Source organism: Drosophila simulans, chromosome 3L (genome assembly GCF_016746395.2).
Source record: "Drosophila simulans strain w501 chromosome 3L, Prin_Dsim_3.1, whole genome shotgun sequence".
NCBI classification, from domain to species: domain Eukaryota; kingdom Metazoa; phylum Arthropoda; class Insecta; order Diptera; family Drosophilidae; genus Drosophila; species Drosophila simulans.
Window position 1 is genome coordinate 4677135 of NC_052522.2, and position 12549 is coordinate 4689683.

At 42.6% G+C, this 12549-nt stretch overlaps 2 protein-coding genes and 1 pseudogene across 3 annotated transcripts in view; 1 reads left to right on the forward strand and 2 right to left on the reverse strand.

Moving 5' to 3' along the window:
• Positions 1-12549, forward strand: part of LOC6736820 — a 104996-nt gene that overhangs the window by 50106 nt on the left and 42341 nt on the right. Inside the window, exon 4 of one of the 2 annotated variants that reach the window (XM_039294322.2) lies at positions 9079-9157. The exons of the other annotated variant lie outside the window; for it this stretch is intronic. The gene's annotated coding sequence lies outside the window, so the exon portion shown is untranslated. The remainder of the gene's footprint in view (positions 1-9078; positions 9158-12549) is intronic. 2 annotated transcript variants of the gene reach the window in all.
• On the reverse strand, positions 2867-3324 carry LOC120284840 (annotated as a pseudogene).
• On the reverse strand, positions 9509-10797 carry LOC6736817. Its single transcript, XM_002083637.3, has 2 exons — positions 10592-10797; positions 9509-10435 (listed from the first exon to the last, which is right to left on the reverse strand). The coding sequence occupies exons 1-2, from the start codon at positions 10698-10700 to the stop codon at positions 9630-9632; spliced, it is 915 nt and encodes a 304-aa protein (XP_002083673.1). The 5' UTR covers positions 10701-10797; the 3' UTR covers positions 9509-9629.

Genomic DNA, 12549 nt, shown 5'->3' on the forward strand with positions numbered 1-12549 from the left:
GGCCACTCCTCCGAATCTCCTGAATCCCCGAGATCTCCAGATCTGGTGCGGCACCTGCCATTAGCAGACCCACTTTGTCTTCACTTTCATCACTTTTGGCCAGGCCAAAATCGAGCCAAACGAAACGAAACCGAATCAAGCTGTGTAATTGTTGTGTTTCGCTTGTTTTGTTCAGTTTTTCTTTTGGGGGGCTACGTGGATGTATAACAACTGTGTTGCAGTTCAGTTTCACTTTCCATGCAGCGGCGACACTTGCCGTGGAAAGTGCTGTTTTAAGCTTTTAGTTTGTAGTTGCACTTTTTTGTTCGCCTTGGCCAAAGTGTCGTTAACCCAATTTGAAAGCATTTGGCCAGGAGACGTCGTCAAATGCAAATATGCAATGGCAGACAACAACTTTTGCTTTCGCTGGCCGGCGAAGGCAACAAAAACCAGTTCAAAACTTTGCTAACAGAGTCGATTTGAGTCCGGCTATTGGCCGATGTTGCAGCATACCATGGTATTAGAGTATTTTCATATGGCGCCCAATTAGGTGATCTCCCTGGCCAGCAATTAAGTTGATAATTTTATCATAAACTTTGCATCTGCTCCTGCCTGCCTGGGTCAAGTGCGTGCTTGTGGGTGTGTGTGTGTGTGTGCGTTTGGGCCAAGAAAATCACCAACTTATGAGCTGTAATTGCTGCTCTGGGTGGTCCAAAGGACTTTCTGGCCGCAACCGCATGAAATTGTTGCAAATTGTTTACTGCAATTTGTCTTGGCCAAATATTTACGAACACGCCAGGCCCCAAACGAAAATATTATTCAGCTGGCAAATTTATGTGGCAGAGCAAAAGAAAATATGAAATGCTCAAAATTCCCTTCATCAAAAAATGTGTGAGTGTGCGCTGGGTTTGTGAACAATTAGGGATTGGCATAGGGCGGTTGCCTTGCCTGTCACTTTGGTCTAGACTGGGCCATAAATTATGCAGTCCAGCAACAGCTTGAGGGGGCTCCATTCGGAGGAACGGAAATATTGAATGTGATCTCGGGCCAATGTTCTCTGCTAGATATTTTCTTATGCACCCAGAAAAATGAGAAAATTATGGGACCAATATGAGTTTCCTTTCCTGAAAGAGCCTAGAATATGCAGTGCCAAGGAAGCCTTTTAGATCCGAATAAATTAATTTAAAATGCACCTTAAAAATAGATTTTAGGGCTGCAGTTATTTCGGCAGTAGCCCCGAAATAATTCGATTTTTTAGCATTTTTTTTTCTGTGCAGCAACGCTCCTGCTGGTGGAGCACTTGAATCTTGAATCAGTTGCAATTTGCATGTGGCGGTCAAGAGATGCCAATGCCCCTGCCACTTTTCCCGAGCACTTGGCCCAGTTGGGTTTGAGTGTTGCCAATCCGAGAGTATTGGCCAGCGGTTGCATAATCATTCGTCGGCCAGCATAAAGCCATAAAGATTCTGGTCCGAACTTTAACTTTGAGCTATTTTCGATTTTTAGTTGGGAATACAAATTAATAGCTGTGGGCCATCATAAGTGGTATCCACACTTGGAGTTTCATTCGGCTTTCCACTTGTCTCACTGCACTGACCAAAACTTTTTTGTGGTTTTTTAGTTATATTTAAATTCTGTGTGGTCACCTAGCCAGCTAGCAATTTTCTGAGTAGCACTTAAAGCGGATGGCAATTTCCACAGCAGCAGCCGGCAAAAGTGTAAAATAAATTGGCAAATATATGGGAAATATCGGGTATGAAAAGCCAAATGAAATTGATATGCCATTGAGGGTGGTGGTGGCATTTTGTGAGTTGATTTTTACCAATTTGTGTGGCAGCCCGAGAACGTTGCAACAAAATATTTAAATATACCAAAAGCGGCAGAGGGCGCATTGGAGGCGCTCTGCTAACGAGCCAAACCAGCACTTGAATATACAAATACAAAATCGTCATAGACCATATATAGGTACTATATGCAATTGCTTAAAGCCAGCACTTTATGTCCATGCCAAGTCAACAACAACAACGCACAAGTTTTTAATGTCAAAAAGTCACAACGCAGGCACACACTCACACTCACTTCATACAGGCGGACCAAAGCCGAAGCCAGGGCACTAGCTTGGCCAATAAATTCTGTCTCAATCAATATGGCAGAAACGGGCGGAGCTGCAGCATTCACACGTATCCGCCAGATACTCGAACACACGCTCGCCAGCTCACCATTTCGTTCCCAGCATTTCCAGCATTTGCTGCCGGCGTTAGATAAATTCTTCCTGCAATTCAATGCGTACACAAACTGACAGCATCCAACTGGCTTTCCTATGGCCACAATCCCTACGTGCACTGGGAAGAATATGTCATTACCTTATGACTTACATACTCTCAGATTGAAAACAGCCCATTATAGATAAATCGGAATGTGAAATATATTTTCTTTGTCTTTGGAAATCAATAGCCAAGGATTAAGTTTATTTAAAACCTTTTAAAAAATGTTCAAAGATTTGCGAGCTTATTGTTAGTTGTACTTGGTTTTCTCTACCCGTTTCTCTCTGTGTATAAAACTAAATTTACACAAATATGCACTGCCCTGTCATTGCCCCATCCCCCCTGCTGTCGCGCCCCTGTCAAAGACGTATCTTATCTTCATTTGCTGAACTAAACCGAACCCCACCGAACTGGACTGAAAATTCTCAGCTGGATCTTCGTTCTTTTCCGCTGCCGCACGGACCCACTCGCTTCCCGCCACATTCCTGGCAACGTTTTCTATTAGCCAGCGCCTTTGTAGCCTGTCCAAAATCATTTGGGCTATTTAACTTTTAAGACTAATTAATTACGAAACGACGAAATGAGCAATGTCCGAGCGCCGCTTTGACTCTGAAGTTTCAGTTACGTGGCGCAGCATTTCCCATTCCCATTCCCACTCCCGTTCCCATTTTCCCTCACCGATTCCCAGCCCATTCCCATTTTCTTTTTGGGCTGATTTTTCTCGACTCGTTTTAATTACTTGGCTCGGTGCGGCTTGGCCGTAACCAACTCAAGTGGCCGTGGCGCATCGATGTCGACTTCTGTGCGGTTAAAAGTTAAGCTGCCCCCTGGTTCTCGCTGGTTCTCCTAAGTAGCCGTGGCCATCTCGCATCTCCAGCTCCACCTCCACCTCCACCTCCATCTTCAGCTCCAACTACAGCTCCAACTCAAGCTCCATCTGCCCGTTTTCATCTCCATCCATTGCCGTGTAATTGACGCCGTTGCCATGGCTGTGTGAAAAATTCATCGCCTTCTTGAGTTCATGAACTTTGCCTCATTTTATACTATATTTTCTTTCGGGCGATTCGGCCTTTTAAATGTTCTCACTTTGGGATGAGCGACTTTAAGTGTTTCGGTAGCCGAAAAACATTTATGTGAATTTAAGTGGGGAATGAGAGATTTATTCTGCCTTTATGTGGGATTTGGGCTACCAAAGTACGCGACATAGATCATCCCAGTTAGATTCTAAATAAACGACGAACGGGAATATCTGGAATATTTAAACGAAGGCCAAGATCATTTGATTAATTACACAGATTGCTTGGCATTTTTCGAAAAGATATTCGTTCTTTTTGGATTACAAACGAGTTTTCTGTGGACCGTAAGTTGCAGTACTTTATGAGGGTTCCCCACGGAGTTAGCCAGCTATTTTTGGACCGGCTGCATTGTTACTGTTGTTGAAATGTCTGTCAATTCGGGTATTTTTCAATTTATGTGACTCTTAATTAAAAAATCGACGATGACGCTGATTCGACGCCGACTGATAGATTGAGAAATTGAGCCGTTCAACTTGAACTCGGCTATTAGGCAAACGAGATTTTTGTGAGTTGTCGCCGCTGCAATTTACAGTTGCTCGACCGCTCCCCGAAATCTCTCTGCGTTTCACCCCCCCTGAGGCCAACGAAATAATCCAGCTTTTTTTCAAGCCAATGAACGAAAAAGTTGTTACCAAAAATAAAAAGAAAACAAAAATATATAAATACAACATTTAAGCCAGCTCAGGTGACGCTCAGTGACCGCTACTTGCACGAAAATGGCGTCGATTAGCGTTAATCAATTTGCCAGTTGCCTCAATATATATCTACATAAAGATACATCTATAGGTATATCGTATATTCTCCGGCTTACACACATCGTAAAGTGGCACAAGGTCTGGTTTTTGGGTTTGCGCTTGTCAGATACAGATACCATAAGATGTATCGCATATACACAGATGTAAGTGTAACGGCCAAAAGCGGATCAACTACTTTTCGCCGGCGTGTTAATGAAAAATGCGTTGGCCGCCGGCGGCAGAGAGGTGATGATGCGGAGGGGAGCTGCGGGGGAGCCGAGCGGAGGAGCGAGTTCATCAACGGAGCAAAAACCTTGTCGCCACGAAATGAAACGTGTTCCATTCCTGGAAGTCTCGTGGGGAGCAGGGGGGTGGGCCAAGTCTGCTCTGCTATACCCCCTTCAACATATATATCTGTCACTCACCCCCGCCTCCCAGTCTTTTGGCCACGCACGAAAGTTGTTATCGCTGCCACAGTTAGACACTGAGACAGTCCCTGACTGCCACTCTTACCCACTAGACAGATATAGTGGCTGGTTGGAGTTAGTGGAGTAACGTGGGGGAGATTAACTACACTTGGGAAAAACGAGGTGTAGAACATTGCTACCTGAAGAACTGAAAAGTTCTGGAAAATAAGAAATTGGCTATACTCTAAAAAATACGTGCATATAAGAAATACACTTTAATTCAGATAAAAGCTGAATGATTTAGGTAAGGGAAATCAGGCTGTATCTGTATATTTATTGTATATATATTCTGTAATTTAAAGGTTAATGAACTTTATTAAGCGAATCTCAATTTTGTATCTTTTGCTTTAAATTTCTACAACTTCTAGACCATACTCAGTTGTAACCCAATCTTTGCTAGCTCGTTTAACAACTATTTCGCCAAGTGCCGGATAGTGGGAGAAGAAGCAGTAAACTCTGGCAATATTGGTCAGCAGGGGCTCCTTCCTTCGAGGCAGCCAGTCCTGCCAGGCATTTAAGTAAATCGCTCTCCTTTGTTTTCCTTTTTTTGCGAGAGTTTTATGGTGCGTTTAGTATTTGTGCACGTTTACTTGTGTTGTCACGATGTCGCTTAGTGTTTGCTTTTAATTATCAAATCAGCACATGATCGTTACACTGCCGACAATGGCGGCGATTATCTCTGGTATAAAGATGATTATAATGATGATGATGAGGCTGCTGTAGGCTTATCCCAAAGGCATTAAATTAACATTTTATTTGTTCAATTATTGTGTATATTTGCCAAGCATTCCCGACTGTGACTAAAAAGGCAAATATTGTTGCTGGCAAATAAACTGGAAAGAAACCGAAAGGTAAATTGAGGAAGCAATAAAATTCGTTCAATTCATTTGTCTTCGACTTTAAGTGAAATATATTTTATGTGATTCACCCCGAAATACAATTGAGTCCCTTGCAATATAATTTACACTCACCTTTCCTGTTCCGCATTAAAAAATTGAACACTTTACTGTTGGCTAATCAAAAACTCGGCCCTTTTTGGCCGACAATCGATGGCTGTTCCAAGTCGATAAATCAGCCAACGAAGTATTTCATTGTTATCGCCGACTTCCATCCTCTCTGATCTCATCCCAACCGATCCGATACGATTCGATTCCATCCAATGCCAATCCCAAGACCCAGCTTCAATCCGTCCCCGACTGTTTTCCTTTCACCTTTCGAATTCAATTAACTGCAGCCAAATGCCGGAGACAATCTACAAAATTCGTTAAGCAAATGGTATAGCGTGGGAGTTGTGTTGTTCCCTTCCTTCTCACAACCCCCCTCCACCCACCGTAATAGTAAATATTTGCCATCAACATTTTTGCACGCTAATTTCCTCAGCAAATTTTTGGGACTCTGATATCACGCGCGCAACGCATAAAGATTGTAAGAGGGGGTCGCCCGGAAAGATAGATATTTTAAAATGAAATAAAAAAAAGCACGAAACTGTTGCAGTTCAGTAGACACAAGGGGCAGGAGTGGCGAAATTTCGTCACATATTTTTGCGTAAATTGCCGGAAAATCGCAAATCATTGAAGATAAACATCCAAGTCAAGAAATGAACAGAAGCCAAGAAGCCGCCGGAGAAGATGGGGGTAAAAAATCGGTGGAAATGTGGGAAAAACCGGGGGAAAAGCGGGACGGAAAAGCGCACACAACCGCTGAACCAAATATCAAACAATGTTAAGCAAACACTCACTCAAACACACACAGTCAAACAGAGATTCGGCGAAGGCAATGGCAAAGGCGAAAGGCATCCAGCAGGCAGCTTAAAAATCCAAGGCACTGGGAAAAATTATAAACAAGATATTTTAACTAAAAAATGTTGTTTAAAAAACGCCTAGAAAACACTATAATTGATGGCAAGCAAACACAGTACAATGTGATTTCGAAACTTAGTATTATTATATACAGTATGATTCGTTTAAGAATTTATCTTTTGGTTTTATATCCAACAGTTATTTTTCCAAGTGCATATCAGGGGCTCAGTTCTGCGGTCGCTGCCTGTCGACGAGCCTTCGATGCCAATGAAATCGGGAAGGGGGCAGGGACCGGGAAAATGGGCCAAGAGTGCACCGAAGGGGCGCTGGAGATACTCGTAGACTAGACAGAGGGCAAAAAGCTGCCGGGGCCGAAACGTTTTCGCAACGCTTGAATTGCCAGCAAAGTGGGGGAGGAAATCGCTGGGTCTTTGAGGGAAAATCGGAGGGTTTCAGTTGAACTGCAACAAGCGTCGTTGCAGTTTCCGCATCGCAGTTCGCTCGCTTTCCACGCATCTCCCACTCGCTGGAGCTCACTTCGCGGCTCCTAAAAAACAGAAACCGAACGGGGAAAACAGAAATACTCCATAAGGTAGCCCAACATGCATGGGGTCTTGACGTGTCTATAAATATTTATAAGCCGCGCTGAAAGGACACGATTATGCAGCAACCTTGAATGGCTCTAAGCGAAGCCAAAATTCGGATTCACGCGACTTTTGGGAACGTTTGTTGGGTAGCAAGATACGTTTGCTGCCCTTCAATATGCTTCAAAAACTATAAATATATATTAAACAAAAAAGTTAATTTAAATAAGACTTAAATTATATACTTTAAAACTATCCAAACTTCAAGAGGCAGGGATTATAATTTGCGATTATTCCCTCCATTTAATCCGCTTCTTACATCCGGCTACAGTTTCGACTTCACCTGGCGTATCTAATCAATTTCGGCCAATATTTGGCCACTTCGGAGCGAAAGGAAGCCTGAGATTGGGATGGAGATTGAGCCCGAGATGGAGCTTGTAAATTGTATTTAGTCACCGGCTGGCTGATCCGGCTGCTTCCTTCCAGCTGAATTCACTCGACTTGCAGCCAGATTTCTGGCTTGGATCGGCGCTCTTTAGTCTATAGTTCCTGGTTCCTAGGCCCCCAACTTTTCGCATTAAATTGAATTTAGTTTGATTGCGTTTGATTGTAGCTTATCAGAGAGATTTATGCTTCGTTAAACGTGTGCAGTGCAATTGAAAGGCAGAGGATGTGGTACAGTGCGGCGCATTTGCATAATGCCCCCGATACGCCAGCCAAAAGCTCAACAGTTTTTAATTAATGCATGTGTGTGCATTTGTGTGTGCTTTAGCGAGAGTGAAAACGTTATAAATAGCTGTGAGGCCTTGGGCCCAGCCATTTCCATTTCCACAACTGATGATGACTGCTCCTCGCCGGTTTCTCGGCCTAAAGTGCGCACTTATTTAGCCATCTTGCCATCTTTGCCGTTTTGCCATTAGGCAAGGAGCGTCAGCAGCGCTAGAAAACTCTCACTTTGGTCTATTAATGATGATTCGCACGGAACAGTCGTAAACTCAGGTCTTGAGCCAAGCCGCATTTAACCCTATAAATGCTAAAAAGAGGCAGAGTAATATGAGAAAATATATATATAAAATATATTATTATACATTATACAATCAACATGATTTATTGGAATTTTCAACAAATTTTTATTATTATTATTCAATTTATGATTTCATAAAGTCACAGGCTTGCACCCTTTGAAGGAGAAAGAACCATCTAGGGTTAAGCTGCGACCAATCCAAGTCAAGTTGAAATATCATCAAGTTGGATAGAAATGATGCCGCGTTAATTGCGGCGGCCTCCAAGGCAAATGCAATTTTGCCTTCACTTTGCTCGTTGAGGCGTTAAGCTGACAGTTGGCCACCTGCAGCCACGCCCCTTGCCAACACCCAACACCGGCCCCCTTTTCCCTTTCACCGCCAGCAGCTTATCATTTTGGGCCTGGCCATGACGCGTGATGCGTTTTGATAATTGCGTGCCGGTGGAAAAGGGCCAAATTCAGTTAAATATGTGAACGTTTATGCTTTATATGTATGTACATATATATATATGTATATATTCGGCAACATTGCTCGCATCGGTGCACAATTAAAAGCTGTCAAAATTTCACTTTACCAAACGCCTCCCCCTTTGCTCGCATTGCGTTTGCTTTGTTTTCCGCCATTATCATCAACGCCCATTGCCTTTTGATTGTCTTTGCATTTGCACAATTCAGCGCCAATTTTAAAATCATTTTCACACACGACTGCATCCCACCTCGGCCCGGAAATGTTTATGGCCAAAAGAAATCAGCGCCCACGCACCCGCACTTGCACCCAAATACTACAGTCTACTATGATAATGAAGTTTTCCACCCCCTTCCAGCGGTTTATGTGTGTAGTCCGGAATTTCCCCATCCGATGCGATTGGCACGGAGCGTGTTTGTTTATCTGCCGAGCGGCCCATGCAAATTCAGCCACGAATACAAATAGAAGCGAAATGAAATTAAATAAATTCAGGCCTTGCATCGCTGCTTAATTGTGCGCAACTTTCAGCGGCTAAATTAAACGTAAAGATTGCAATTGTGCAATTGCGATGCCGCTTTCGATGCCGAAAAATGCAATTATCACATGAATCCCCCCATACACACATACAGACTGGAAAGCACTCAGCGCACTAATAAGATAACAATATATTTATGTTTACTTCCAGATAAAAAAAAAAAAATAAGGCAACAGCAACAGCAAGAGAAAAACCATTGAAAAGCGGCCAAGACACCGAGATTGAACAGGTGAGATAAGGTGCGAATATCTCAATATTCTGCACGTATTTGCATGGCTGGTCGAGTCAAATTTAATCAGTTTTATTGTATTTGCTCTTTTGAGAGACGCTTTCGTTTATTTTGGCCACTTTGTGTGCCGCACTCAAACAGATTTGGATTTACAGTCCAAATATTTATTTACTCCTTCCCGTCGAGAGGCGAATTGGTGGTTCAATAGATCGGCGAACTATTTTGACGGTCCTCTAGTGAGTTTTGTTGTTTGCTTTTAGTTAGCTTTGAACAAGTTAACTTTTGGGATTAAATACTTCCTGCATTGTGGGAAAAACTATTCAAACAGATTTTACATAGTAAAAGATGATTTTTTATAATGTTCTCAAATCATTTTATTACGCGTTCTACTGGTTGATTGAACATGAGATAGTATTTCGTATAGTTTATTGTGCTAACAATGGCGGAGCTCAGATACATGTGATATTTTCGCTTATATTTCTGGATAGTCGGTTCCAAACAGTTTGTTACAAACTATTGCGGCTAGTTTGGAGCGTGCTCCTTTTTTGGATAGCCCAGAAGCACTAAACTCGCAATTGTCCACGGATACGCCCATGGAGAAAATTTTACCGTTATCAGAGCAACCTAAATATTTGAAGATGATCTGGGGGCGCATATAGACCAGAACCATGCAAGGGTGCATATTCTTCCATTTTTGGGGCAACTGCCTGTCTGTCGACGACGTCTTTGGCTGGACGACAGTCGCCAGCTTCTTCTTTACGTCATTAAACAGGGCTGCGACATCAATAGCATCGGTCTTCCATTCCTCAGAAAGTTTGTAAACGGCATAGGAGGCCATCTTTTCGAGTATATCATCCCCATCGCTTCCCGAATTCTTTTCTGGCTCGGCCGACAGAGCTTTCATTTTGGAGGTTAGGATTTCCCGCAGAGCCTTCTCGCAAGCTGCATTCCTTGCTGCGTTTACTGAAGAGCCCTCTGACTCGTATTTCTTTGAGTTAACAACAATGTGAGCCAAAATCTTCCCCTCGTGGTCTCGTTTCATTAGCATGGAGTCGATTGTCACGCCCTTTAACTCGTACAAAATCAGAAGGGCATCCTTGGAGGTCACGTCCATGGTCAACGGGCGAACAAGGCGACTAGTGGCCTTTTGGGCACGCTTCTTTTTCTTTTGCTTCTTAGAGTCGCTGGTTACCATGGCAACGTCATCGGTTAAATCCGACTCAGATTCTAATGGCTTGTCGGGCGTATTACAATCCATTGCATTTTTCTTCAAATCATCTACAACGAAAGTAAGCAAATATTTAATATAGGTTGTGCCCTGTCTGCTCTTTTTAAATAAAAGAGGGGTAAAATAAATGCTAATTCTTAAAGCAAAAAAGTGCTTGTCATGGTGCTCTTTTTTTCCATGTGTGCCTTGTAAATATATATATATACCTGCGAGCGGAATAGTTCCAGCAATTGCATCCTCTTGGTCAGAATCATTTGGTATCAATAGGTCCTTCATATCATCGATTTCCAATTCCAGCACCAATTCGTTGTCCATTTTTTTTAACACAAATTAGATCTGCTTCTCGAAAACTTTTGTAATGTCACGAACACGTTCTGAGTTAAAGTGACCGTATCTAAGTAAAATTATAAAGAGGATATTATCGATAACTCCAAGGATTAGGAAATTTCTTCAACACTGAATCACTTTGAAGTTATCAGTGCTGCTTATTAAGCACTAAAAATGAAATGGCTTTATATTTACAATGGAAAACTAATGCCATTCTTATGCAAAGGAATATGCCGCTATTATGCAAAAAATATCAGAATAATGAACACGGAAACACGGATATAAATCTAAAAGCAGTTATTATCGATAGCTCCAAAGCAATAGGGAATTTCTTTAACACTAATTAACCGTGGCCAAAAGTACTCCACTACTCTTGACCAAACTAAACGCGCATCTAAAGTGCGTGGCAACCTCGAAAGTTTGCGATGCGGTCAGCGAAGAAACTAAACTCATTTCCCACACAAATAATTATCGCTTGATAGTCGAGCAGCTTGTGGGTGAGAGGGGAGTGGAGTGGATTGGAGAGGGGGAGGAGCGGATACCGCAAGGCCAATCAAAGCGTCATTGAAACGGAAACGGAAACTGCAAGTCAAATGGCATTCGGCCACAGGAAATGAGGCGCACAAGTGCCTTTTGGAAGAGTGCGAAGATGGTGACCGCATTTGCTACTCGGCGACCGCAAATTAACGCGAATATTCCGCCGACCCACACTTCTGGTATTGGCACTTCTTCGAGCACGATTCTGATTATGATTCTGATTCTGATGAATTATTAAACGAGTGTACGATGCAGAAGCATCGGTCATCATCATCATCGTCTTGTCGAGCGACCAAGGCAACGTTTGTCAACGTCTGCGGGCTTGGGGTTTTGGCCAGGGATTTTCTTTAGTTTTTTATTTTTGCTTTTTTATTTTGGCACTGCCTGAATAAGCGCTCAAATGAACACCGCAATGAATGTGCGCCGCATGACAAATACGTAAAGTTTCTTTTGAAATTAAGCAGCATTTGCTGCCAATTCTTAACTACATCAGCGCAGCGCAAACTTTGTCCTCTCACCCTTTGCCAAGTAGTTTTTCCTTTGGCTTCCGTCGGTTACTTTTTACTGGGTGATGCTGGCACGCAAAGAAACTGGACATTTCCTGAAAATATATTCTGTTCTTTGTGTTTTATCCATATTTGGGATTATAGCGTACTAATTGTTGTAGCTAAATTAAAAGCTACTAATGAAAGCGGAAAAATAATATTAATTATTATATAAACATCAAATAGATAATGCTTTTAAATGATCAATTGCATATAAAGTTAAGCAGTGTACATATTATTTAGATTAACAAAAAATGCACCCATTTTCTCCCGTGTACCGGAGGCCCAGAGGAGCTTGCTCATTTCAAACTTTTGACACAGAAACTAATTTTGGCAAGCGGGCGTCAGCCAGCCAACCGAGACGACGACTGAGAAGAGAAGAAGTCACAGTTGGAGATGGGAAACCGAAGGCTGCAAGCGTCTCCGGATTTTGCGACTAACCAAGTGCCTGGCCTGGCCCTTTTCCTACCCGTTTTCCTTCTCGGTGGCTTTTCATTCTTTTAGTGATTGCAATATTTCATTGCCTTTGCGGTTCGTGTGTTGCATACTTTTGAGCGATGTCGCTGAGGTTTGCCTTAATTAATTGCCACCACAAACCCCAGTTCGCGTTCCCATTTTTAATCCGCACCATTCGCCAGCTGCATTTTTCGCATGTGCCCTGCATGCGAATGTAGCATTTGACTTTGAATGGCGCTTTAATTGTCATTTGATGTGATTTATACCGAAAACCGAATACCGAATACCAGTGTAGTAGA